The sequence below is a fragment of the Colossoma macropomum genome, unplaced genomic scaffold (genome assembly GCF_904425465.1).
Source record: "Colossoma macropomum unplaced genomic scaffold, Colossoma_macropomum, whole genome shotgun sequence".
NCBI lineage: Eukaryota > Metazoa > Chordata > Actinopteri > Characiformes > Serrasalmidae > Colossoma > Colossoma macropomum.
Genome location: NW_023495280.1, coordinates 2,403,399 through 2,430,220, shown reverse-complemented (window position 1 = coordinate 2,430,220; position 26,822 = coordinate 2,403,399). Strand labels below are relative to the sequence as shown.

Genomic DNA, 26,822 nt, shown 5'->3' with positions numbered 1-26,822 from the left:
GACAGAACCGGCTCTGACAGACATGCTACCACTTCCGTGCCATCTAAACCCAGCTGAGCAAAAAAAGAAAGCAGATATAATGAGGTTTCTGAGAATGGTTTTTTTTTACCATTGTATCTTAACAGCTTTCTTATCTATATGTGTACTAAGCTATAATCACAGCCGCACTGTAAAATACAGCATTGTATAAAGCAAACAATCCAACAAAGTCTTCACAGAGGAAATGTACAACTCCATTGTCATTGAACTATTGACGTTTTAAAATGTATTTGCAGGGCTGTTAGGACTACTTTAAAAATGTTTTCCATTAAACACTACTGATTAGCTGTTAAAAAATGTAACTGTAACCTAATCCAAAAGATTTCACCATTAAAGTAATGCAATGTGTTTACTTTCCATTACTTTTGGATTACTTCTCTTTTTAAAGTCATTCAGTTGAACAAAGAAAAAAGAAAAATGGTATAAAAAGAATTTATATTTCTACAAGACTTTTTCATCAAGAATTTAACCTAAAACACAAGGCAAACAGGAAAACTGCACTAGTTTATGAAACAGAATGATAGATTATAGGTGACTTAAATATTGTGCCTCTCTTAAACAGTCACTGATCTCACATTTAGAGAAACAGCCAGCAGTAAGCGGAGAAATATATGGAAATATTTCAAACATAAAGCTGACCTATTTGTACAGTAGAATCTGTGTGAGTTTATGCAAAAATGAAACAAACTTCCACGCAGGATACTGCGTTCTCATTTCATGTGTTGAAACTATTAGTTAAAAGGGATGTATTATGCTCATTTTCAATGTTCATAATTGTACTTTTTTGGGTGTACTAGAATAGAGTTACATGCTTCAGTGTTCTAAAAACATTATTTTTATCATACTGTACATTTCTATTCACCCTCCATCAGAAACACTTTGTTATAGCTCCTGTGTCTTTAAGCCCTCCTCCTGATGAGCCCAGTGTGCTCTGATTGGTCAGCTCACCACTCTGTTCTGATTGGTCAACTGCAAAAGCAGTTCCACCCCTACACGCTCCACTCCTGTCTTACAGTCAGTAGGCAGACCCTTCTCTCCTGAGCAACTGTAAACACTGATGTGGCTATTTTCTCAATGCTGTCGGATCTGCTGGAACAATTTGAGCCAGAGTTCAGTCAGCATCTTCTTGACATGGCTACAGAACTGAATAAACTCCTCCCGGCATCCAGTAGTTGCCATCCCTTGTGTGAGGGCGTGCCAAGCTTGCTGGTAGGTGGGCAATAAGGATTGTGTTACAAGATTGTGTTGCATCATCTTGTAACAAAGGAAAAGGCATAAAAAACAAGGCAGCTGAGAAAAGTAGTTTCTGTGGTAGAGAGTTACTCCCTCTGGTGTGGTGCTGCTGCAGAATCTGGTGATGTGGAAAATCAGTGTAAATGACATTAAAATATCTTTGGAAAAACACTGAAGATCTTAATTCGGCCAATAAAAATAAAACACCTACTAAAATTTCTAAACTAAAAGAGATTAGGCTTAATAAAAGCTCAAGATTATTGTCCTGCATACAAGGTCTAACTAATGTCCTCAAAAAGATTTTAAATGCACACAGCCTTTTATTTTGAAAAATAAACTAAGACAAATATTACAAACAGCTGAGAGAAAAAAAGTAACGACTACGCCTAATATAAAATGATTTTGTTGAAAATGTTGTTGCTGACACTGTACTATATTGGTTGAAGCTCTATAGCTGGCTTTATTTATGATATTACTGGTAAAATTATTTGCTACATTTACAAAGAATAACAAAAGAAAGAAATTAAGGAGAAATGAGTAAATTGCACGGTGAATGGAAAATAAAAGATGAAAAATGGCATTTTGTCTAATACTCTGTTTAACCATCAGTGGGCAAATCTGAAAACACTGTGGAAAAAGCCATTAGGCCATCAGCTTTGCCATCAGGGGGCCCTCTTACTACTCAATATATTCCTCCCTTACCCCAAACGTAGTGAATCAGCCAATACATGTTTGGTGTCTGAAGTTTGCTTCTTTAGCTTTAGCACTGGAGCCACAAGGTTAATGTAGCTAATGGACGTTTATACCTCAACAACCTGCATCTTGCTAACTGCATGCCTAAATCATGTGTCATGTCAAATTGACTTACGTAGTTTTTGAGTATAAAATAAAAAAAGGACAAAAAGAAAACATCTTAAATTCTGCATGTTTATCCATTTTTATAGATAACAGCATGATGCTAATGTGTGGCAAGTAAGATTCCATTACTTGTTTGCTTAGCCTTGTAGCTCCACTGCAAAACTCAATTTCTTACACCACATATATCTTAGCTGATGGACTAAATTTGAGGTTTAAAGGGGAAAATTAGGCTTTTTTTTGGTAGAACCATTTCTTTAGCAAATGGCTTAGGCCAGCAACTGAAGTTGTGAAGAAAAGATTTCCCAAAAGCTTTGCAACATAACACATCCTTTATATGTGTATTGTATGCAGTAGGGCTGCACAATATAGATTAAACAGTAGTACTGTGATTAAATTGCTATGTATGGTGATTGAAAGATACATCTTCCAATACATTACATCGATACATAAATGCTCTGGTAAATCAAATAAGTGTTTAAATATTGGCCTACATTATTTTGACCAAAATAATTTTGTTGGATTACATGAATACCTAGATTAATAAAAACACTCATAGCATCAGTGCCTCCCCTAAAGAGCAACAGTGCTGCAGTGCTAAGTGATCCTCTTATGCTTACAGAAAATGGCAATAATAAAGACAGATAGTAAGCAGTATTATTTTGTCTGTATTTTCTTTATTTTACATTCCAGCTCAACAGTCTGTGGTCTACAAAATGACCTCAACCCTCATGGCACTGCAAGAAAAATATGACTACCATTTCCCACCAAATCATTTCCGGATTGTATAGATTGTATGTATAAAAAGGCAGAAAACAAACGGCCACTTTGAAGAGAGATGCAGATGCAGCCAGAAGCATGAAATTGTCTTTGTGCAGCACTGTTCCTTCAAAATGATCATTTTCCACACTCCAAATCATGTTACAGTTTACTTGATATTCACAATTAAGAATCATAAACATTTCACTTTAACCTTTATGTAGAAGAAACAATTAATATAAAAAAGTGCCTTTATATAAAAATATATCGATAGTTTGGGACAGATGCAGAAAACATAAGTGCTTAACTGAGCTTTACAAAGCATTTCAGAAGACAAAATACTAAAGATTAAAGACAAAAATGAATAAGTGATTAAAAAAATTAGCAGCTTCAGATTCTATAAGAATCATATGAGCCAAACAGTTTCAAAACAGCCTCAAAATTTGATGTGACTGTAAAACACACACAAGGACACACAACTTGAATTCTTACAGACGACAGTGTCACATTTTTCTTTTTTGTATGTTTTGAATATAATTAAAAAATAATTACACTACAATTATACAGCAAAAAGTGCAGACAATGCCATTTCAGCTCAGAAAACAGAAAATGCTAGTTAAATGGCCTTACATATAGCATGCAAAAGCCATCTCATTTGGGAATTCTCAAACTTGCTCCATAATTCAGTGTTTGAGATGTAAACAGAGTCATTAAGAGTGAAATGGTTCATTGTAGAGACTCAGATTTCTTTACAGTAGTGGTGATAGGAACCGGGGTCACCATGTCTAAAACACAAATGTAGCCATTTTATTTACTATCCAAAACCATCAGTGAACCTACATATGAGTTTTTATACTGAGTGTTTATGATGGTAAAATCGTAAAAAGTCTGAAAAAAGTTTTCTTTGGGGACTATTTAACCTTTCTCTATGCCATGAATTTTTAAAAATATGTTTTAGGCCAAAATCTTCTCAAAACTAATGTAAAAAAACAATGTGTCAGACATCAGGCAGCGTATTCCGAACCATTTCATGTAAACTTTCTGTGAAGGAGCTTATAGAGCTGGATGTGTGGTTCCTATTATGTCTACTGTTAACAATTCTGACTCTAAGCTTCTCTAAAACAGAGCATTTTACACCAAAACACTCTGAATGACTTTGTTTACATCTGAACACTTTAATTTTGCAGGAATTTCAAGTGAGGACAGCAAAGTTACCAAGCTGCCAAGATCTGTTCTGTTACAGTAAATCTGTTGGATGTCATATTTAATAAAACCAAACGGGAAAAAAAAAATAAAAAATCACCTGTGCTACAGTGTTCTTGTCCTAGCAGCTGAAAACTTGGATCAATAACTAAATAGCACTTGTATTAGAGCAGTCTGCTTATCAATTTTCAGCTTTTAGACTCATCAGTATTGTTCATTCACTGTCACGATAAACATGAATAGCAGCTTGCAGCCTTTGTGCTGTTGTGTTCTGGCAGCATTTGGCTGGAACCCAAAAGTGCTCTCGGAACTGTACAGCTTGAGGAAAACCACAGCCAGTACCAAAAAGCACCACACCAATCTGGAAGCACATGCAGAAAAGAGATAAGCACTTGGCGTGGAGACCAAAAAATAAACTAAATTTACAGAATTTTCCCTTAAACTCAAACATAGCAAAAAAGTCATGACAAGTCTGGCCATATTTTAGTCCATGTTTTTAGATAACAGTGTTTCATACAGCATCAGAAAGCACATAAGTATAACATTAGAGATTACTAAACAACTCCACACGCTTTTAGACAAGCATGTCGCAATATATGCATGTAATCTGCACCACGTTAATTGTCGCATTACGGTTGTTATGGTTTAATAAACATTTCACGTTTTCTCCATATCATGGTATTAAGCAATCATTATATTTGCCATTAACCTTAAGCATTAGATTTCAAGAAGTAGCCATTTCAAATACAAACACAAAAGGAATCAGAACAATTTCATCCACTACTACAGTGATTCAGAGTGGTTTGGTGTAAGTGGCCAGAGGCTGGGCAAGTGAAGGTACGCACTGAGGGTAAAAAACAAATAATTTTTAAAAATGGTATCTTGCTGGCACAGCTGGCTGGCAGCATGTAGGGAGCCAAGGGGCTAACTTAACCTCTGCAAATCAAACATTACATGATTTTTAGCTAAATGCACTTAAAAAGTACATAAAAAGTACACATGTTGCTTTGTTCAGAATGATTGAGCTCAGAAAGGAAAGAGCTGTTGGGGGTTTGTAAAGCACAGCTTCTATCCAATCAAATGCATTTACATAAACAACTTTAGCTGAAGGCAGTTGAACAGAACAGAGACTACAGGGCGGATATCAGGTCATAAAGTGAAAAACATTTTCATAGATTTTTAATTTTATTTACTATTTCTGCTCAAACACGGCTCACTAAAAAGTAGTCAATGAAAACAGAGCGTTTAAAAATTAATGAACAGAGAACTGTTTAAAACTGATGTGTCTGATCTTTTCAGGGTCTGTGGCGCTACTCAAAAAATCACTGTCGTGCAAGACCATCACTTTGAATTTACTTACAAAACTCCACTCTAAGGAATAAAATAAACCCAAAGTTCAACATGAAAGAGAAGCGATCCTTCCCTGACAGTGTGAAAGTGCTGAACGCTCACTAAGAACTGCCTCTCTTACTCTATATATAAATGGAATTTTATTTTTAATTTAAGATTTTCTTACCATTTTCTTCCATACACTTAAAATTGGATTATAAAAGTATGTCCAACGTAAAATAGTTCATTAACATATTTGATGTGTCTTATATTGTTATGTTAGTTAGTTGTACTAATCAATTTAAAAGTAAATGTTGTTGCCGTTCATTTGTTATCTTGACATTTGTAAGCAAGAAATTAGAAATAACTGGATTTCGACTGACCCTGCTCTAGATGAACAATCTCTGAAAATAAAAAATGACTAAATAAATGAAATAAACAAAGGAATTGGTTATCAGTTCTCAGCTCCTCAAGTTTTATATTATTATTGACTTCCGGGATTTTGTTGTTGCCATCCAAAATTTAGATTCTTGTGCCCAGCAGCATTGCAAAACCATGAACCCCTTGGTTTATTTATAGGCAATAAAACCATGTTTTTCTTTTTTTGGTAGCCACTGTGTGTGATACTACAAGCTAGCAATGCAGCATTTAAAACAGATGTGGACTGCTTAAACAGGCTGAGAAAGGATTTAAGCAACTATAACTAGTAGTCGGCAACAGACAGAAATGCATCTATGTCAATATTTTTCAAAAGCCAGCAGTCTGAGCACACACTATGCTAAACCGTGAAATAGAGACACTGTAACAACCCTACTTAGACTGTCAACTATATCTGGAGTAAAAATTGTGTTTTCTTGTTTTTCTGCTGAACCTTCCTTTAAGGCTGACTGTGGAAAAGGAGGTATTGAGCGCTGGAGTGCTGATCTCGCGCCAGAAACAGAATCAGAAACACCAAAATGACACTACGACTGACCAAATTGACCAACAGATCCAACAGATAGACACATTATTCTGTTCACAGGTAAGCAGACAATCTCTTATACTGTAAAGCTTGGATAAATGAACAAATGTCCTAAGCTGTTGTGAGATGGACACTTCATACAAGTACTATGTATATATGCATATTTCATGGTATGCAGCAAAAAAATGAGGTGGCCATCTTTTCTATGGCCACCTCATTGTCTCAGAGCTGCACACCGGAAAATGTGATGTGCACTCCACCTTACACAGACACGACGGAAATTCAACAATCCATCCTATTCTTTTATTTTACACACACACACACACACACATAATTATATATATATATATATATATATATATACACACTGTCAAAGCCAGTGACTGATCAAAACATCCTCATGTACCTCCTCCTTTGCTTTCTTCTAAGCCCACAGTAGAAAGCAGATTTGGGGTGGAGGGTTGTTGGGGGGGGGTTGAAGAAAATACAACAACAAAACATAAAAGCCTACTTTAATCTCATCTGGAGGCCGTTTTGTTTGGCTGCGTTAAACGTGCATGTCCTGTATCCTTTCGTCTGGCTCCACCCGTCCCTCCTTTTGAAAGCTTATTTGTCCCATTTTCTCCAGCTTCAATTCTTCTCCTCCTTTGAAGGCCTGGCCACTCTGGCCAGACCCCTCCTCTGCAGAGTAGACCCCCGAGTCCCCACTGTTGTGGCGACTGTAGTTCCTGCTGTCCTGCTCAGAATCCTGGGGTGGGGCGTGGATCTCCATGACAACATCCTTGACCAGGGCATCAGAGGTCAGGACATCCAGCTGGTCGCAGCAGAGCTCCACCTCAGAATCTGTGGTCAGCAGGTGTGGCATGTCCGAACCAGGGGAGTCGCAGAGGTACTGCAAACAGAAAATCAGAAAAGAGCTGAGACATGTTGGACTGAAAGTGTGACTTATTTTTTGTTGCACAGGAGTGTCTATATACACATATACACATGCACATATTCATGCCTAATTTTGGTTTGGACAGAAAACAATATTCTGTCTATTAAAATTTCTGTTAATATTTATAATCCTTGGCAATTGTAGATGAAGGTGTTGTACCTCTTGTATGTGGGTGGGCAGCGGGATAGAGGGGTAGAAGGTGTTCTTGATGACCTTAAATGACTTCAAAAAGCAAAAGGACAACCCGAGCACAAACAGGAAACTCAACGCCAGTGACAGCAGGAAATACAGAAAGATCTGCCAATAAGACATCTGACCTGAAACCACACAAGCATGCAACACAATTCAAAACTCAAATTCTCATTTCTGGAAATGTTTTTCTGAAGAGATCTTCCTGACATTTAACAGAGAGAACAAACAGACAATGCATTTACATAGGCAATAGAAACTGACTGGCTTGACTGCCTTATTCAAATCCAGGCCACAGTGTGGAAGCAAGCAGAGATGTTTCACAGTTAAACCAATTTTTAACAACCAAAACAGCGCATGTTTATTAATATCTTTACCCAAAACAGGTCATTTCAGAATATTCCACTGGTTTGCAGTGCACTCTTAAAACCTTCACTCTTTCATGAGGAGCAAATGGGTGAATTTTGCACTTACAGTTTAGAGTGTAAAAACATAGAAAAACAAAATTCCTATACAAAACACACATTACGTGAAGCAAGGCTGCCAGTGTCAATTATACTGGCAGTTGAGTAATCTAGCTACTATTTTAAGACTGATTAATCTTTTTTAACCCTTTAAACCCCAGAAGAATTCTAAAACACTTTGCGATTCCAGGCACTTTCATAATAAAACCAGAGAAAAGATTTGGACCTCTCTGGTGGAAATGTGTAATTGCATGCAACAATTTGGAGTACCAGACCCCCTCCTCAGGTATTCAAAGAGAACACAGCCAATTTCTATCCAAATAGGAACTGATGTTTATTTTTTTGACTGATAGCACTGGTTCAAACAACTGTTTGTCAATTAGTGGCTAAATGATTAAACATTCACATTGCTAATTTATTTTATATTTTAGTTTATATTTTCATTTGTTTTAGCAAAAATGAAATGTTCAGATACATATTTAACATAGAAAAATATGCACAAAATGATTTCCTACGCACTTAAAAGGATTCTTGAAGTGTTCCTTATAGAATTTATAGAATATTTGTTAAATTAGACTATTTGCAAACATCTTGCAAGATGTTCCTTATAGAAGTAAATAGAACCACTGTCTTAACAAACCCTTGAAGAACTATGAAGTGTGTAGACGGTTCAAAAATTTCCAATATATTTCATTCATTTTCTTTTTCTGTGGGTTTTCCGTGCCATGACATAATTATCAGACAGTTTCTAATAAATCAACAAAGGAACAAACCATGCTGAGAATTACAGATGGCTCTATTTTGGTAACTCAATACAGAAGCAAATTTTAATTCTTAACTAAACTGTAAACACTGTTTTGTGTATTTCATGTAAGGGTTTACCCAGCTGCTCAATTTCTTATTTTCCCCCTCATTACCTCAGACAGGTGGGCTGGTGGTTTTTCAGCATGGCAGGCAGTTAAACAGATTTCACCACTGCACACAAGACTTCTTTCTTTGATTTAAGGATGTTGCTTGTTTTGTAGTTTGGGCAATGCACATATTCTGGTCGAGGACATAAATGAGAATCCTAATAAATAAGCTCATACTTTGACCAATAAAGGGAAGACTTTGTGTGCAAATACTGTGCTGTTTTGTGGGGGTTGTAGGACGTTGTAGAATGTTTTTGCTAAATAAAGATACCAGAATGTGAATGAATAAGTAGCTCATTTGTAAACTGATTTCTAAAATCAGCATTCAGAGCAGTGGATCTCGATTTTTTGATGCAAGACCCCTCAAAAGAGGTAGGCTGTGGTCCATGACCACCTCCATTTTGACTTCTTGAAACACTACAGCAATCTTTTCATATTTCTCCCTGCATTAGGGCTAATCATAATTTTAAGAACGTCAGTTACTGCAGTTCCAAATTTATCCAGCCAGGCTAAAGCCCACCTGCAGTGCACTGTATACTGCTGTGAAAGAATGTCCTCATTGAAATTTAGCTTTCATGAGTCACTTCTACCACTTAGATAGCGTTTATGCATCACATATCTAGACAATAAGTGCATAATTAACTAGAATTATTGTTTTATCATAACTGCAGTTAAAGTTCACTTTAGTTAGCTGTGTTAGTCATATTGCTTGGCTACTTTTTTTTACATTTTTTTATTATGAACTTGAGAATTACCCACAAAGCACCTCGGCTGATGGACACAGGATACAAATCAGCTGAACCACTGAAACTGCAATCGTGTGAATGACGTGATTGTCTGGCATTCATTTACAATGCATCCAACTAAATTATGTCATTTATATCATAATTTATAGGTTACTTTCTTCTGGGAGGTGTCTGTCCCAAAGCCTAACCCCTAAATTTACATTTGTGAAAATAATACTTTTACATTTCTTTTCTTTTTTCTCAAAAGATCTTTTATATTTTTTAAAGATTTGTTACATTTCTTTTCGAGGGCAGCTGAAAGAAGTGGATTTACCATGTGCTTAATTAAAAAATAAATATATATATATATATATATATATATATATATATATATATATATATATATATATATATATATATATATATATATATATATATATCCTGCCCCACGTTTTTACATCAATACCGAAACACAGAGTTTTAAGTATGCACGTGCAGCTATGTTTAAGCCACACCCCTGCATTTTAGAGCAGGAAGTGAGACTGCATCCCTGTCCCTCACGGTCACAGGGTAAGCAGATAGATCCCATTGTTCTGAAGTAAATTTATCCTGAAGTCTGAAAGTCTGTGTGAAACATTAAAAAATTGTCTCTACCTAAACACAAATTTTCTAGAGTTAAGTAAACTTTTTTGTTTTTTAATGAAAAAAATTATGCGTACAACTGTTTAAAGCTGTGTTTTCTAGTCACAGTCAGTACTGAAACACTTTTTAGAATTTCGGTAGCGTTATGATTGTTTTGGTAGTGACAAAATAGAATGCTCAATCATCTCTTTTAATAAAATACACATAATTAAGCTGTAGGGTCACTCAAAGCAACATAATTTCAGTCCAAGTCAGTTAAAAGTCCCCAATGGTTTTTCCAACTTCTGAACAGATTTGGTAGAAAAATCCTACCGCGTGATAAAGTTATAGATTTATATACTTATTTGTCACCACAAAACCTTATCACAGGGGTGTTCAAACTTTTTTCAAAGAGGGCCACATCGTACCTTGTCAGGATATCTGAGGGGCCGAACTGTTATTCACAAATGATTTAAAATATTAAGTTTTCAAAATATCAGCAAATAGAATCTGAGCTTTCTGTGAGCTAACGTGTTTCCCATCACTCTATAAAAGATGCACAAGGCTTCTTTTATTGCCTGGATTGTTCATTCAGAGCAATTTGGATCGATAAGCGCTTACAATACAACATGTCTAATGTATTAATCATATTCCTGTTCAAGTGTTTACTTGTTGAAAAATATATTTTGTGAGACCAACTAAACAAAAATCTACACATTTTTGGGTTTGTTAGATAATGTTCTTTAAATATCAAATAAATGCAGCATAGCCACATTTTTGTTTGACCTTAAAGGGTTTTTATTTACTGAACTACTGAATTTGCTCTGATAAGAAGTTTTCTATCTTGCCAAAATCGCTAGTTCTCAGTGTTTAGTTTGAGCTTTATGTCTGTAGTCTTGACTAAATGTCTTTTAGTAAATGAAGCTGCAGGTCTGGTCAGCTGCCACCGTCAGGTGAAAGGTAGAACTGCAGCATACTGGCTGGCGGGCCACTTTATAATACGCTGTAAAACAAAAACTGGGGCCAATTAAAATCTGTCCATGGGCCGCATTTGGCCCTGGGGCCGGACTTTGGACACCCCTGCCTCATCATAACCTTCAGGTTGAGAACCACTGCTCTAGAGACACAGTTCAGTCAAGCCACGTTTGGTACTGCCACAATAAAATGTTTGGCAAAGCTATCTCTGCAAGTGCAGTCTTAGCTCATCTGTGTGCTTTGTGGGCAACTTACAATCTGTCTGTTCACAATACGTGGGACTGAAGACGCTGATCTTGTCGTAGAAGTCATAGCGAGACTGCACTCTCACGCAATACCACGTCCGACTCTCCAGGTCAGGTAGAATTACCAAGTTATTTGTGGTCCTCAGACTGCTAGGTTTCTATATAGAGAGAATGAGGTACAGTAAGAGAGTGCTTATAGGACAAAAGAAGTGCTTAGAAACATACAACATAAAAAAATAATATGACGGGGAAATTCTTTTGGCTCATTAAGTTAATTATTAGGGTACATGGTGAGTGTTAATAAAGTTATCTTCATACTATACAATGATACTTTAGATCCACTCTTGTGCAAAAGGAAACATTAAGGACAAAAACAAACTGTTTGAAAGATCACATACTAGACAGCAAGGCATGCTCTGATATGCTGAGATGGTTTATAAAAAATGTACATGGACCATTCTACTGCATTAGTACAAACTGCGGTCCCAGAGTAAAATACACTATTTAATATTTATAATTTATAGGGTTTTTTTTTGCTTTTTTTCCCAATGTTGTTTTAAAAGGATCTTTCTGACTGAAAGTTAAAGATTTAGATTTGTCCTGAGTTAATTTTTTAATTTAAAAATTGTAAATGTGCAACAAAGTCTGAAAATCTGTGTGGAACATTAAGAATTGTCACTACAGAAACACATTTTATTTTTTGTGTTTCAATGAAAAATATGATGATTCATGTGTGGACAGCTTTTTAAAAGCTGTGTTCTGCTCAAAATAAGCTACATTTTGTCGTTTATGAGTCAATACTGAAACGTTTGGTGACGTTTCGGTAGTGTTATGATTGTTTTAGAAGTGACAAAATAGAATGACTCAATAATTTATTTTAATGAACTAAACATAATTAAGGTATAGGGACACACAAATCAAAAGGATTTTAGTCTAAAGTCCAAGTTTAGCTAGAAGCCCCAAATGTGTTTTTAACTCTGACTTTGAACTAGTTCAGTAGAATGATCCATATATTAACACCTTCCATGTCTGTAACCACTTGGTATATAATAGTTATACATTCAGTAGGTAAATTAGTGGCTAAGGAACAAGGAAAGAAAGCAAATTCAAATAATGAAGTCATGAAACTGGCCACAAAGCATTTACATATAAAAACAAGACAAACACTGATCCCAATGAACCACACTGAGCTGCAGCTTCACCACTTCTACCTACATCCTATTCTGGGATTCTCAAACCTGTGTCTGATGAAGCCCCTTAATCCTAAATTATTTGCCCTAAAGTATCCCTTGAGATTTAAAGTAAAATTGAAAAGTACTTAAAATTTAATGGTTTTGGGGCCAGGTGTGCATGTTTGCATTCAGTAACTGAAGAGTTTAATTACAAATACTATATAGATGATTTCCAACAATGTACATCATGAAACAAATGGAAATTTATGAACACAGTCTATAATGTGTTTTAGAGTGGAAATATTTTTTGTCACATTTTGTTTGTATATATTCACAATAACGTCACATTTACTTTTTTCTTGTAAAAACATTTTTTAAAATCTAATTTAATTTCACATCAGTCTTATGAACTCCCTGCAATGCCACCACAAACCACTAGGGTTTCACAAAACTCCTAGTTGAAAAACCCTGTCCTAATCTCTGTTCTTCTACGATTTTGAAAGCCTTTTAGTTTGTAAACGAGACATACTGTTTTCACTAACTGTATTGCCAATTCAATCACACATTTCACAAAACCATATGAACATCTTTCTTGCTGAGGTTCAACCAGCTGGTGTGGAAAGCCAGAGGAACCGCACTGAAAGACTAATGTAATGTTACAGTAGGACAGAAAAACAGAAAGCACTAAGGAGAGACTGAAGGCCTTCAGATGCTAACAAGGCTGTGTTTGAATAACCAAATGACTTATCTATTCCCTTTGCTCTGACCGATGTTATCTGTGGCTGGTAGTCATACACTGTTGTATATCTGCACTCTCTGTGGTCCTGTGTAATGTGCTGCTGCTGCGTATTGAGGAATGACAACAAAGACCACTTGACCTGACTTGACTTAACTTGAATGCTAGTTATATAATATTCTAGTATAATATTCTAGTTATATAATACTAGAATGCTCTCTTTGGGAGAGACATGGTTCCTGTGTGTGAAATTGTTTGGCAAAAAAATCTAATTTACAAAATGTTCTACTCACTTCAAATGCAGTCGATCAGCCAAGACAAGTCTGGTGTCTAAAGTCTACTGCTTTAGTTTTAACACTGGAACTACAAGGCTAATGTAAGTAATAAGTAAGAGTGTAACATTTTCAATAAAATATAAAAAAATTGAATGTTTGCAACTGTGTTAAAATTTAAAACAGTATTGCTGATAAGTTTTAAACTTTAACACAGTCTCTTGCGAGGGTTTGCTATTTTTCATGGAAACCAATATCAATGATCATCCTATTAAAATAAATAAATAAAATTCTGTTCCACATGTATGAAACCAAGCACAACTTTTAATGCATATAAACAAGCATGTAGTGTTACATTATCAATCTAACAAGGCTGAAAAATATGAAACAGTTCTGTGTCGTTGGTTGTGGTGTGAATTTATGCGATAGACAAATATTTTGAGGAAATAAAGTTGAGTGACTGGTGCTGGAGTGACCATTAGCTGGAATCAAACCTGTTCTGTGCTGAGTAGAGCCATAAGACAGGTAGCTAAGCTTGTGTTAGTAAAGCTGTTGTGGTGCTAGTGTTAGCCTGGCTAGTAGGCTAACAGCTCCACACCACCAGTACAGCTCTGATTCCAGCTAACTAATGCTCCTGTGATGCTCCAGTTTAAAGGACAGAAGCTCTCAGCAAAGACTCCGACACCTTTTACCTTCTAAAACGGTTATTCCTGTGTGAATCGGCACATCGGTAAAAATGCCACCATATTCTGTGGAAAAGGGATTTTTGTGTGGAGGCTTGCAGAAGTTTTTACTTATGTTCTCTGTGGCTACTGGCAAACTGATATACAGTCCTCCTCAGGTGTAATCAGAACACGCAATAATTAAAAAAAAAAAAACAAAAAAAAAAACCCGAACAAAATGTTTAAGTTCTTACATTGATGTTAACTGTTGGCTTTGAACTCCTGAGCTAAGGACATTACTATTGACACAACACATTAACTTTGCTGCAAGGTAGGTTTACGGTAAATCAAATAACAACTAAATTAAAAGTGTTCTACTCTTTTCCGGCATAAAAGCAGTGCATAAATTGAGAAGTTGCTTCCATCTCATTCATACTGAGATTTCTTATCAGAGTCAGTCATAAACAATTCAGACTATGGTTAACTGGCATAACCCACCTCCCCATGGAAAACTAATTCTGTCCCAATAGTGCTAAAGACTCAAATCTGCAGGAACACAGTTGGCTGACTCTTAGCTGGAATCAAACCATTATGTTAGCTGTAATGCTGGTTTCAAGTGCAAGTGAGGTGGTAGTTTTCTCCGCGGAGGAACTTATTCACCCAAGGTGCGTGTTCATGTGGTTTATAAGAGAGATAAATAGAACACTGAGAATGTGAGATGGGTGTTATAGTTTATTAGCAAGCTGGCATCTGTCAGTTTTAGCCTGTTTGGCTGCCATTTTGAACTCAAAGCAGAAATAAAATGACTGTTCACTTTGGTCCTCCAGCATGATAAAAGCATCACTGATGTCAACATGGAGGCCGGTTTGTGGGTGCATCGGAAATTTCAATGTATTTGACCTCATCATCTGACTTCAAAGGGTGTTCATGCAGTGCCTCCTGATGGAAAACTCTGTTTCTGATAAAATCGAGACCACCTAAAAGCAGCATAAGCTTGTCAGCTAAGCTAGTACTAGCTTCACAACCAGTAACACTCTACTGTCACACTTAACACAGTTTTTAGTCGTTCTTTCCTGCAGCCACTATGCATGTCTGTTTTTACCTCTCTCTGATACCCAATTGTTGGTTGAGACAGTTGGAACAAAAGAGGACACATTTATAAAAGCAACATATCTAAAGATGAAGCATCCAGCTGCCCTACGCTCAGGGTGTGGAAGAAAGAAACCAGAAGACTTCTGCTAACCTCACTAGGAATGCAGGTGTGTGTGTGTGTGTGTGTGTGTGTGTGTGTGTGTGTGTGTGTGTGTGTGTTTTAAAGGCTGTGGTCAGTCTACTGTGGTGTGGTGGTGTTGTTTTGTTATACATGGTATAGGTCTCAAAAGGGAACCACAGATTTGAGATGTGAAAGAAAGAAATGACTACTGGCACCTGCCACCACAGTAAAGCGAATAACCAGCTTCATCATCATCACTTTTCAACTTTCTCTTAATATCTATAAGCCTTTACAAGACACACATTAAACAGTTCAGCACTTTTCAGCCTGGAGGTACTGCTAGTGGGCCGTTTTGTGGTCGTTTGTTTGGGCCATGAGATGCAAAACTTTGGGAACTCCTGGAACAGATTAATAGATTTACTGATCCCAAAGGGAAGGCAGTAACAAAAGCATGAAGTACAACCCTAATTCGAAAAACGTAAATAAATGTAAATAAAAATAGAATACAATGATTTGCAAGTGTCATAGACCCAGATTTTATTCACAATAGAACATAGAACACATATCAGATGTTGAAAGTGAGACATTTCACCATTTCATGAAAAAAACTTAGAACTGGATGGCAGCAACGCATCTCAAAGGTAGCTAGACACACCTAATTACATGGCTGATGTTGTTTGGCAGCTACCAGGAGTTGCTCTTTTTCGGTTTCTGTGCATGTAAAAACGAGCACGAAAACTATTTGCTGTATTTCCTGTGTATCGGTTCATGTTTCGGAGATGTTAATAAAAAGGGATTGGATAAAAAGGGACTGGATAAAGCAGACCCTACCTGAATCTCCAAAGGGTCCTTCCAGTACTGGATATAGTAGTACATATGTTGCAGCAACATTTTCATTGAAGCATTTTTGTTAGTCAGAGGGTCAGAAATGGCAACCTGCAGGAGACCTTTAACAGGACTCACAACCACTGCAGAGGGCGGGCCAATGGCAGCTACAGAAAGGGACAGTAACATACATAGAGTCAAAGGACAAAAGTGCTACTAGAAAACAGACACATTTTTTAAAGGAGCAGCAAAAAATCAAAGACTGACAAGACTTACCTCAAATTTAGTTCAGTTAAGAGATGTTTGCATTTACTTTTATTTGGGAATAAGAACCAGTTCCTTGGCTTACAAGGCTGTGTACAATATATTTTGGCCTGAATGTGTCCCTATAGCAATCAGCAATTAATGGTATTGCTTTCCAAAAGAAAAACAACAACAACAAAAGAGCAGAGCTGCTGTGCCACCTTCCTGTATCACCAGCACACGGGATTTCACAGGGGTTTTAAGACCATGTTATGTGATTATGTATTAGTGTTACATGCACAGGATCAAAAAAATGTTGTACAAGTGGCAAATCATGATTCTTTAATCTGAGGGCTAAGAAAGATGTGCTCTTTCCACTGTGAGCAAAAACAGACATATGGAAATAACCACCCTCTGTTGGGAAGCAGTTTGGGTTTGCCACTCGTGCCGCAATGCTCTAGTTTAAAACTGGAGAAGGTTAAAGCTCAAGTTCATCTCAAGGTGCTGAAAAACCTCACATATATTGGACTTGAATGCTGCAGCAGCCACGAACAACTAACATGTTAGAAGCCATGCCATACGCTAATATAAGTCTTTTCATTAACAAAGAGTTTTATTTTGTTTATTTGATACACAAAACCAGTCTTGGCTGATCATCCATTTTTGTCAAACAATTGCTGATCTAGGTTGCTTACCATCTCTGTCGGGACAGAACTGAATCTGGATCCAGGAGGATGCAAGCAAGTCATTTTGAGCCCTTACGCGCAAAATCCAGATTCCGAAGTAATACAGGTCCTCAGCTGTGAAGTCGCAGTGGTGTTCAGACGTGGCCTCACACACTGTTGTCCAGTTGTACTTCCCAAGAGCCTTGATTTTAAACCTACTGCTGGGAGAGGGACGCACAGGAAATATAGCTGGGTGTAAACATTTGTTTCTTGTTGTTACATAGGTAACCTTCACTCCTCCTATCCAAAACATTAGGATTACATAGAGCTCTTTTGTTAGTAGGCCTGTCACTACTACATACACTGATTAGGCATAACATTATGACCACCTCCTTGTTTCTACGCTCACTGTCCATTTTATCAGCTCCACTTACTATATAGGTGCACTTTGTAGTTCTACAATTACAGACTGTAGTCCATAGTCCATCTGTTTCTCTGCATACTTTGTTAGCCCCCTTTTACCCTGTTTACCCTTCAGTGGTCAGGACCCCCATGGACCCTCACAGAGCAGGTACCATTTGGGTGGTTGATCATTCTCAGTACTGAAGTAACACTGACGTGGTGGTGGTGGTGTGTTAGTGTGTGTTGCGCTGGTACAAATGGATCAGACACAGCAGTGCTGCTGGAGTTTTTAAACACCTCAGTGTCACTGCTGGACTGAGAATAGTCCACCAACCAAAAATATCCAGCCAACAGCGTCCTGTGGGCAGCGTCCTGTGACCACTGATGAAGGACTAGAGGACAATTGTTAGCTTTCACAATCAAATGTACAAAGACATTTAAAAATTTCTGCATAATTCAATAGTTGCAATGTAAATAAAGTCATTCTAAGTTGTTTGATGTGAAGAGATTTTATTTACAAGGATTGTGATAGGAATCAGGGTTCCAAAGTCTGTAGTGCGAACACAATTCTATTTACTATTCAAAAAGAGTTTTTATATGTAATGCTGATAATCCACATCACAAGTTTCATGAAAACAACAAGCTTCCAACTGGGTGCTTTAACACATAAGAGCAGTGGTAAGTAATGTTTGTTTTTTCTAAGCCAATTAAATTGTTTTAACTGTTTCTTTGGCAATTAATCGCCAGCTAAAATTCTGTGATCCTGACAGGCCTATTTATTAGTGAAATTAAAATCACAGACGACAAAACAAATACTGTTTACAAACAGCTCCTGTGGGCCTTTACACTATAAGCATAGTAAAAACTGGGCGCAGCAATGCCACTGCCATCCGTGTCCAAGAGAGTATAATTGGCCTCGCAATCTCTGGGAGGGACATGTCTGTTGACTTTGCCATAGTGGCAGTTTGAAAAGATGCTGAGGGAAAGAAAACACATACTAGCCTTCATCATCCCAGATGGAAGGGATAACATGCAGAGGTAACCTGGCCAAAAGTTAATTGTGAGAAGGTGCTGTGTAACTAAGGAGCTTGTGGCCAGGTGTAAACGTGGTTGACATTGTCTGGACATGACACACATTAAAGTGCAAATAGGCTCGTAGGAAAGTGGAATGACAAGACAATGTGAACAGCCTGATTTAACGGTGATGATTTGGAAAAGTGTGAGATAAAATTTGTAATCTGTTCTAAAAAAAGTCCTTCAGTTTTAATGTTGTAGTCAGGGATACTGTACTTGAAGCTAAGAATTATTTGTGATGTGTGACCACTGTCAACCAAGAATATGTTTTCAAAGTTTCAGGACAGGACAACAATGATTACCTTGACAGGAGCTCTTGTCCAGCCTTATACTGACTGAATAGTTTGAGCCTCTTGCTCATGGCACAGTGGCATTTCCAAGTATAGGAAAAACAGGCTTCGGACATCGCAAAGCAAGTTAGTTAGGATTCTTTCGTACTTATCTTGAAACGTCTCATTATGAAATGCTTGGATAGTTGAAAGTTCAGGAAAGAGTTTGAACTTTCAGACAGTTGTGTACTGAATAAAAATTATACTTGTGCCTGTTCTTCCTTATGTTAATTATTTTATTTAGGTAAAAGAGGTTCACAATTATTCAACCATGGGAAGGTCCATGAATTTAGTTGCAGAGGCACATTTTGGGGGGGGGGTGATGGGGTATTGCAGAGGCACACCACTAAGATGGCTGCACAAGCTACGAAAGAACCACTCTGTTAAAAATATGCTAACCACTGTATTACTTAAGTTTAAATGTTGTTTCAATGTATTATGGTCCCTTTCTTCATAACAAACATAAAAAAGTTCTCGGTATGCTCGGTAGTATGCTGTCTTGGTAGCTAGCTAATTAAATTTCCCGTTCCACCTTAAATGGTGCATCAGATGGCATCAGAACGGCTGTACCATTTAAGGTGGAATGGAAAAATTCAAACAAGAAGCTAGCAAATAGCTCACTTCAGCTTCGTATCACTGAAAAATTAGGGGTGGGCAATAATAAATAACTCTTGCATCCCCCTTCTTTGAAGGCATATGATTCCCTAAATTTAACTAAAGACCAGCAGCAAGGTTGCTAAACTTTACTGCTCCTCTGCTAACACTACAGCCTGGCAGCGTTGCTAACAGAGCACCGCTAATAGCCTGTTAATGAAGTAATGTTCTTTTTTATTTGAGGGTTGTCCCATTTCGTAGGGAAAGATTTTAACCACTACCCCTTGTAACTCAGTTAAGGGACAAGGTGACACTCGAAAACAAGGGGCAGGGGTAAATATAAGAAATGGGATTGGTCATAAATCTCCAAGAAGAGTAAAATGCATAACCGAAAAGGTAAGCTTTTAAAGTAAGCACTTAGTAGGTTTTTTAGGGCTAATGTGGGCAAATTACAGTTAAAATCGATATGAAGCTGACATTTGAAATTCTGCATAAAAAAATATTGGCTTTTTTTATCCATTATGTACTGTGTGCAAGAATTGTCTTACGCCAGATACTGTGCAGTGAACGTAACGGCTTTGCTGTGTGGTCCCTGATCCCAGTCCCATTTCAGGATGTAATTTGTGTTAAGGGTCTGAACAGTGATGTTCCTAGGACTGGGTAACTCAGCAAAAACTGTGGAAAAAGAAAAGAGAGAGCGAGAGAGAGAGCAAGAGAGAGTGAGAGAGAGAAAGAGAGAGTGAGATTAACATAATATAAAGCATCATCCAGCGAGACAACTACCCAAAACAATCCTACATGTCCTAGCAACCCAGAAGACTTCTTACACTCAAAAAACAAGAAATACTTGAAATCATTTCAGCTATAAAATCATTTACCTAACTCCAACAGACCATACATTTTGTACACTGAAGATGAAACTGAATGCTACAAGGCTGTATGTTCAGAGATTTAATCACTGAACATAATTTTTTGTCTACTCACACACTTGAAGCGTCCAATAACTTTTTGTCACTTGTTATGGTAGAAAATAACTTGTGGTTGTACATATTATAGCAACCTGCTTCTGCCAATGGACATGCAGGAGGCCTGGGCACACACTGAGCACCTCAGGAAGTACCGGACTCACAGTAACATCAACAAGAACCAAATGTGAGATATGAAGGCTAAGCTTACTGATCAAGAAGAAGGCCAATCGAATAGAATCTCCACATGTATGGCATTCCAAAGGAGCAGCAGGAAAGGATATGATCAGCTTTCTGGAGAATTTCTCTCTTAAATTTTAATTTGTGTTTGCACATGATGAACAGCTCACTAGAGCACTGGCCCCAAAACCAAGTGGTCCACAGGGAAGGCCACAGTTCATCATTGTAAAATTTTCAAGGAACAGAATGAAAGAAGGTGCTCCACAAAGCCTGGCAAAGAGAAGTCTTTCTTAACAATGTTCACTTTTATGCTGCTGTCCTTAAGAAATGTGGTTGGAGAAGTATGTCAACGCAAACAAGGTTCTGAAAGAAAAGAAAATCAGGTTCCAGACTCCTCATGTAGCAAGATTCCAGGTCTTCTCCGAGGATGGTACCCAGATGCATCAGACGGTGGCAGAGGCAATGAAGGACATTTGTAGGGTTTCCCAGTTCTAGATGTAAAGCCTTCGCCCAGACAGAACAAGAATAGAAGCAGTTTTTAGCTGCATGGCAAGTGGTTGACAGCTGCTCTGACTGCCAAAGCCAAACTGTGTTTAGATCATCAGCACAGGTGGACAGAAGTCCCCAGCCATCATACAGGGATAAGTTGCAGGAGCTCAGGTGGAGATTCCCCTCAGAGGACTGAAATGTGGATAGACTTTTGTTTAGTTGACAAGGAGTAGATACAGTGCCCTGTAAATGTTTTTGCAAAAGAATCTCAGTGGGGAAGTGGGTTGGAGATCATTAGGGACACACTGAAAGCCATCATCAGCAGGAAAATAATAGCTCATTGCACTTTTCAAAAGGAAGTAAGACAATCAAGATTACTTGAACCAAATAAAGAATTAAAAGAGCTTAAGTCTAAACACAAAACAGAACAAAACCCACATCTCATTTACATTTACAGCAGTATCAGATGTTCTTATCCAGAGCAACTTACAAAAGTGTTTTGTTGTCCACTCAGAGAACGTATCCTAGTTTGTACAAATAGGTTAGAGTCCAAAATACCCTTGAGTTCAGATACTGCTAGAAACAAAAGCCAGTTCTGATACCTTGGAAGAAAGATATGGAAATAAACATAGTATAGGGCCAATACAGAACATTTTAGAAAGTACTTAGACTAGTGCTTGCTTTAGTGCTATAAAAAGAGATGGGTCTTCAGTCTGTGTTTGAAGACTGTGAGAGTCTGCTTTTCAGATAGCCTGTGGAAGTTCGTTCCACCACCTGGGTGCCTTGACAGAGAAGAGACTTGATGCTTGTCTTCCATGTGCCTGAAGGATGGCAGTTCAAGCCAAGCTGTACTTGAAGCTCAAAGAACTCAATGTACAGATCAAGTTACCATTGCCATAAGGTAGGGAGGAGCTGGTCCATTTTTGGCTTTGTAGGCAATCATCAAGGTTTTAAAACTGATGCGGGTAGCTACAGGAAGCCAGTGAAGGGAACGCAGCTGTGGAGTTACATGAGTGAACTGAATTGAAGACAAGCCTTGCTGCTGCATTTTGGATGAGTTGCAGGGGCCTGATGGCCCACATAAGAAGACAGCCAAAAGCAAGTTGCCATAGACAAGTCTTAAGATGGCAGGAGATGGAACTAGCACCAGGGTGGCCTTCCGAGAGAAAAACGGTCGAATTCTCAGAATGCTGCACAGGGGAAACCTGCAGGACCAAGTCAGGTTCAGAATATATGCTGAGAACGATAATGGGTCATCAAGAATCACACCAAGACTTCTTGCATCTGCAGACAGAATGACCAAAGAGTTCTCAAATGAGATGGCAAGACCATGGTAAGAACCTGTAGTTCCAGGAACAGCAGCTCAGTCTTGCTAGGATTGAGCACTCACCTGATTCAACAACTAATCACACCCAACACGGCAGAGCAGCCTCCAGCCTCCCATTGTACCCCCACACACCCAGCCAAAATAAACGTTTCAATGTTGCAAAATAAAAGTAAATATTTTATTTCAGGCTAATTAAAGCCATGTGAACTTGCACATGGCACCACATAATAAGCATCACATCATGTGAGGTCAGACAAGCTAGCAGCACCACAGCCAAAAAAAAAAATAAATAAATAAACAGACATAAAAAAAAACATAAAACATAACAGCTGCAGCAAAGGTTAAAAAGCCAAAACAACCGTTGTGGAAAAAATCAGTTTGATTTTATGCATATTTACTGGATGTTCTATAGCTTTATTTTTCTCTGCAGTACACTTGCAGCTCATTTGTTGCTTGACTGTTCACTTCTACAAGCAACCAATAAGTGTTAAATCCCGCCCCACTCAGTCATAATACCTGCCCGCACAAGCCCTTAGCCTGTTGGCTTTTTACCCACAATGCAGGCCTCTACTGTGGTGCATATGAATAAATATGACAGAGAACGATCCCTTTTAACGCTTAGCCCTTTCCAGTTATTATTGCAGTCTGCTAAACTATTTAAGTGTAATTGCATAAAATATGTTTATTTACACAGTCATATACTGAATTATATTTACATGCAATCTTTTTCAATTTGTTTCAATATAAAATAAAAGATAAAAATCTGGCAAAAATGTAAAAAAGTGGTTTCCTGTCTGCGTTGGTATGCCTGTTCTCTTCACTTGTTTCATGGAGTAAAACACATCAAATTACAACATTTTATTTACTGACTTTTAAGGGTTAAAATAGTCTTTAAACAATCCTCAGACAACAGACAAAAACTCAAAAAGGATAAGCTCTAAACATCTAAGCAAGAGGAACAGAATGTTTTATAATAGAGCCTCAAGGGATCTTAAGCAATGTCCTGAAACTTCAGACTAAACACAAAAGGGCTTGTTTAGAGAGATAACTCATGCCTCACTGAACTTTTAGCCAGAAAAAGCAAAAAAGGGGAAGAGTTAACAATTTTAAAAAGTCTCCCTGAGCGTGAGGGTTTGAAACAACTTGGTGGACCTCAAGATTCCACATTAGGAGTTAAACAATCACAGCTTTACAGTTTCCTCCTGACAAGCTTTCTCTCTTTTTGTCTTTTCCTTTTGACTCATATCTCCCATCCAAAACACACACTCTGGTGGTTTGGCAGGCCTAGTCGATCTGCAGCATTCACAGGTAGTGTTTGTTTATGCAGCATTTCACATAGGTAGTGTTTGTTTATGAAAAACACTGAAAACATGAAAAACTTACAGTTAAATTATTCAAATCCAAGCACAAAACTACAAACGTCTCTCGAACACATACATCACAATAAACTAATAATTACTTTCTTATTGTCGGCATTCTTTTTCTGTGCCAATGACAAAGATTTTAGGAGGGCAGCGTTTGCAGGAATGATGTATTTATTCAAAGAGAACTCTCTGTCCATCTGCAGAAACCCAGTCTGGCCTGCAGGTCTTCATGTAGGACTTTATACTGAGTATTTGCCCTGCAGCTACTGGTTCATCTGCTAAGGATCATGTCATGACAACATACATCCTATTGTAAACACATACAAGTCAAAGCACATCTATGAAAGACAGTCTGTTGTGAGCCAAAAACACATATGACCAGCAATGCGTGTATCTATTGGAGACACAGATTATGAATACTTCAGGGAGATATCTGCCAGCCATGTGATCAGTCACTGGTGCACTGGTTACCACAACTGTATGACCAGTTTTCTCCTAGTTTACATACTAGGGGTGTAACAATGCTGAAACAGAGATCGAAACCGCAGTAAAACATCTATGGTCTTCTGTAACTATGTAAGCTTAGTTACAAACAGAGACTGAAAAAATGAAAATAATGAACCGATATGAAAATAAACTGCAAATCAATTCACTGAGACACAAATACTTTTTACTCTTTAGCAAATGTTATGTAGTCTTGCAAGCGCAGATCTATATTTTTAGTAAAACATCAAACTCATAAACAAACCCCGGCTTTGAAAAGCAAAGTGCAGCTGAGCACACCGTAGTACAACAAACACTTCATAACCCTTCAGGGGAACATCTGATTTAGTGCTATAGCATAGTGACAATGACATGCTTGCTGTTAAACAATAAACACTGACAATACCCTCAAAATATACAGTTAGTTTTATATGACTGGCTGATGAAAGCCATGATTTTTCAAATATGATATCAGAATCACTGAAGCTGAGCCAGAACAACACACAGCAACAAGATGTCAGTCTATACCACATACACACATTGCTGATGAGGTCAGCCAATTGAAAAAGAAAAAGCCTGGACTTAAACAGCCCATATCACAGAAAAATGAATGGTCCTCACTTTTGTGAAATAAGAGCTTTATGAAGTATGTTAACACTGTCAAAGTTTCAAAACGTACTATTCACTCACAAAAACATATTAATATTTTTGCCTGTTCATGCTAAAGTTATAAGAAGTGCTTTACACCTGATTTTTGAAGACAGGTCAGCCAATCAAAACTTGGAGATGGCCTTTTACAGAAAAAAGAGTCAGTGTAGTTCCACAGCTGAAAAACATTGACTAGCTAGTTTGTTTTTACTGTGAGATTAAATATTCTGTTCAGTTTAAATCTGGATTCTGACCAGCCAAAAACATCAATTAAAAACCATTTAATTTTGGGGTTGGCCCTTTTTTTGCACAAGAGTGTATAATACTTAACTAAATATTGAAGCCCATACTCGCCACTTAAAATAAAAAAACTGCAGAATGTAATTGGCATTTTCTCATTATTAAGTAAATTGCTATGCCAACACGACAAACTACTTCATTATTTTGAGATACAAAGACATTACTTTAAGATTCTAAGTCATTATTTTGAGATACCATCACATTATTTTAAAGAGCTTTACTATTATTCTGAGATACTCATTTTTTTTTTGAGAAACATTCTTGTTTTTTGAGAAACTCTCATTATTTATATTTATATAATTTATATTTATTTAGATTTTCATCTCAAAAGTTTAAAGCATCTCAAAACAATGACATAGCATCTTAAAATAATGGAATAGCGATTCACTTAATAACGAAAAAATAATAATCAGGTGTTTTATTTGTAGTGGCAGGAATGTAACTAACAGAATAGGGCATGTATTAGAAATAATTTTATTAGAAAACCTGAATTGTTCTACATGCGACATGAAAATATGAGGATCAAACATGCTAATAGTCCTCTATTCGTCAGCGCTAACGGAGCTAAGCTAAGCTAACAGAAGCTTTGGACAGTCACTACGCCACTGATTATACAAAGTCATTTACCATTGTTTAAGTTATTAGAATATATCAAAAGTACAGTGTTCTCGATATATAAGTTGATGTTTTCAGTTTTATTAGCACTTAGCAGCAGCTCGTAATCTTCACATCCCTGTTTGGGTTTTCAGTCTGTCAGTCATAAAGCGTAAATGCCTAGGTTAGGTTAAACTCCAGGATTATTAACTACATGATTGATTTACTATTATTATTATTATTATTATTATTATTATTATTAGCATTGTTGTTGTTATAACGTTTTAATACTAATAAAACCCACAAACTCACCGACTGCAGAAATTCCGAATTGTAACAACAGTGAAACTCTAGTGTGCGTCTTCATCTTTCAGCACAGCACGGAAACAGACGAAAACGCACGAAAAAGCGCAAAAAGCACCGGAAAGTCTCAGTTTATCTGCTGAATGTCTAAAAGTCCTAAACTAAGCGGTATGTGCCGATCTGACTGAGAGAAAGCAACAGTACACAATAAACACAGTCAGTTTCCGACACATCCGGGTTTCTCTCTCTGACTCACAGCAGCACTTCATCCGTCCTTCTGCTTCTTCGGCTTCTCTGCTTCTTCACTGAGGAGCCTCAGCAGCATTAGAGCGCACCCTGTGGGGTTTTCTATGAAGCGAGCTTATAAAGGCCGCGCTTAGGTTCAGTGGTTCCACTAACAAAATCCAAAACAGCGAATAGTACTAAAAAATAAATATATTTATTAATTTATAATGAAACTAAATAAGTTATCATTTATTTTATATTGAACTTACTTTTATTCATATGTTGTTATAGTAATTTTTTTTAGATATTAG

At 37.3% G+C, this 26,822-nt stretch overlaps 1 protein-coding gene across 5 annotated transcripts; it reads right to left on the bottom strand.

Annotated features, from left to right (window-relative positions):
- Nucleotides 1-2: 2 nt before the first annotated feature.
- On the bottom strand, nt 3-26,587 carry LOC118801546 (interferon alpha/beta receptor 1a-like). 5 transcript variants are annotated; one of them, XM_036561883.1, is made up of 8 exons: nt 26,296-26,572; nt 20,182-20,308; nt 17,265-17,455; nt 16,333-16,493; nt 11,457-11,604; nt 7,476-7,633; nt 6,891-7,271; nt 3-53 (listed from the first exon to the last, which is right to left on the bottom strand). In XM_036561883.1, the coding sequence occupies exons 1-7, from the start codon at nt 26,348-26,350 to the stop codon at nt 6,927-6,929; spliced, it is 1,185 nt and encodes a 394-aa protein (XP_036417776.1). In that variant the 5' UTR covers nt 26,351-26,572; the 3' UTR covers nt 3-53; nt 6,891-6,926. The 5 variants fall into 5 exon arrangements, with proteins under 5 accessions (XP_036417776.1, XP_036417775.1, XP_036417778.1 ...); XM_036561882.1 differs by lacking the exon at nt 3-53 and adding an exon at nt 2,785-4,450; XM_036561885.1 differs by lacking the exon at nt 3-53 and having other exon boundaries at nt 2,785-7,271; nt 26,543-26,587.
- Between the last annotated feature and the right edge of the window lie 235 nt (nt 26,588-26,822).

What these genes read in the sequence shown, in the direction of transcription:
- LOC118801546 (XM_036561883.1), bottom strand. Translation starts at nt 26,350, where the DNA reads ATGAAGACGCACACTAGAGTTTCACTGTTGTTACAATTCGGAATTTCT. An exon ending in ATTCGGAATTTCTGCAGTCG is followed by an intron (nt 20,309 to 26,295) that starts GTGAGTTTGTGG and finishes CTTTTTCCACAG; the next exon opens with TTTTTGCTGAGTTACCCAGT. An exon ending in TGCCCACCCACATACAAGAG is followed by an intron (nt 7,272 to 7,475) that starts GTACAACACCTT and finishes TTCTGTTTGCAG; the next exon opens with TACCTCTGCGACTCCCCTGG.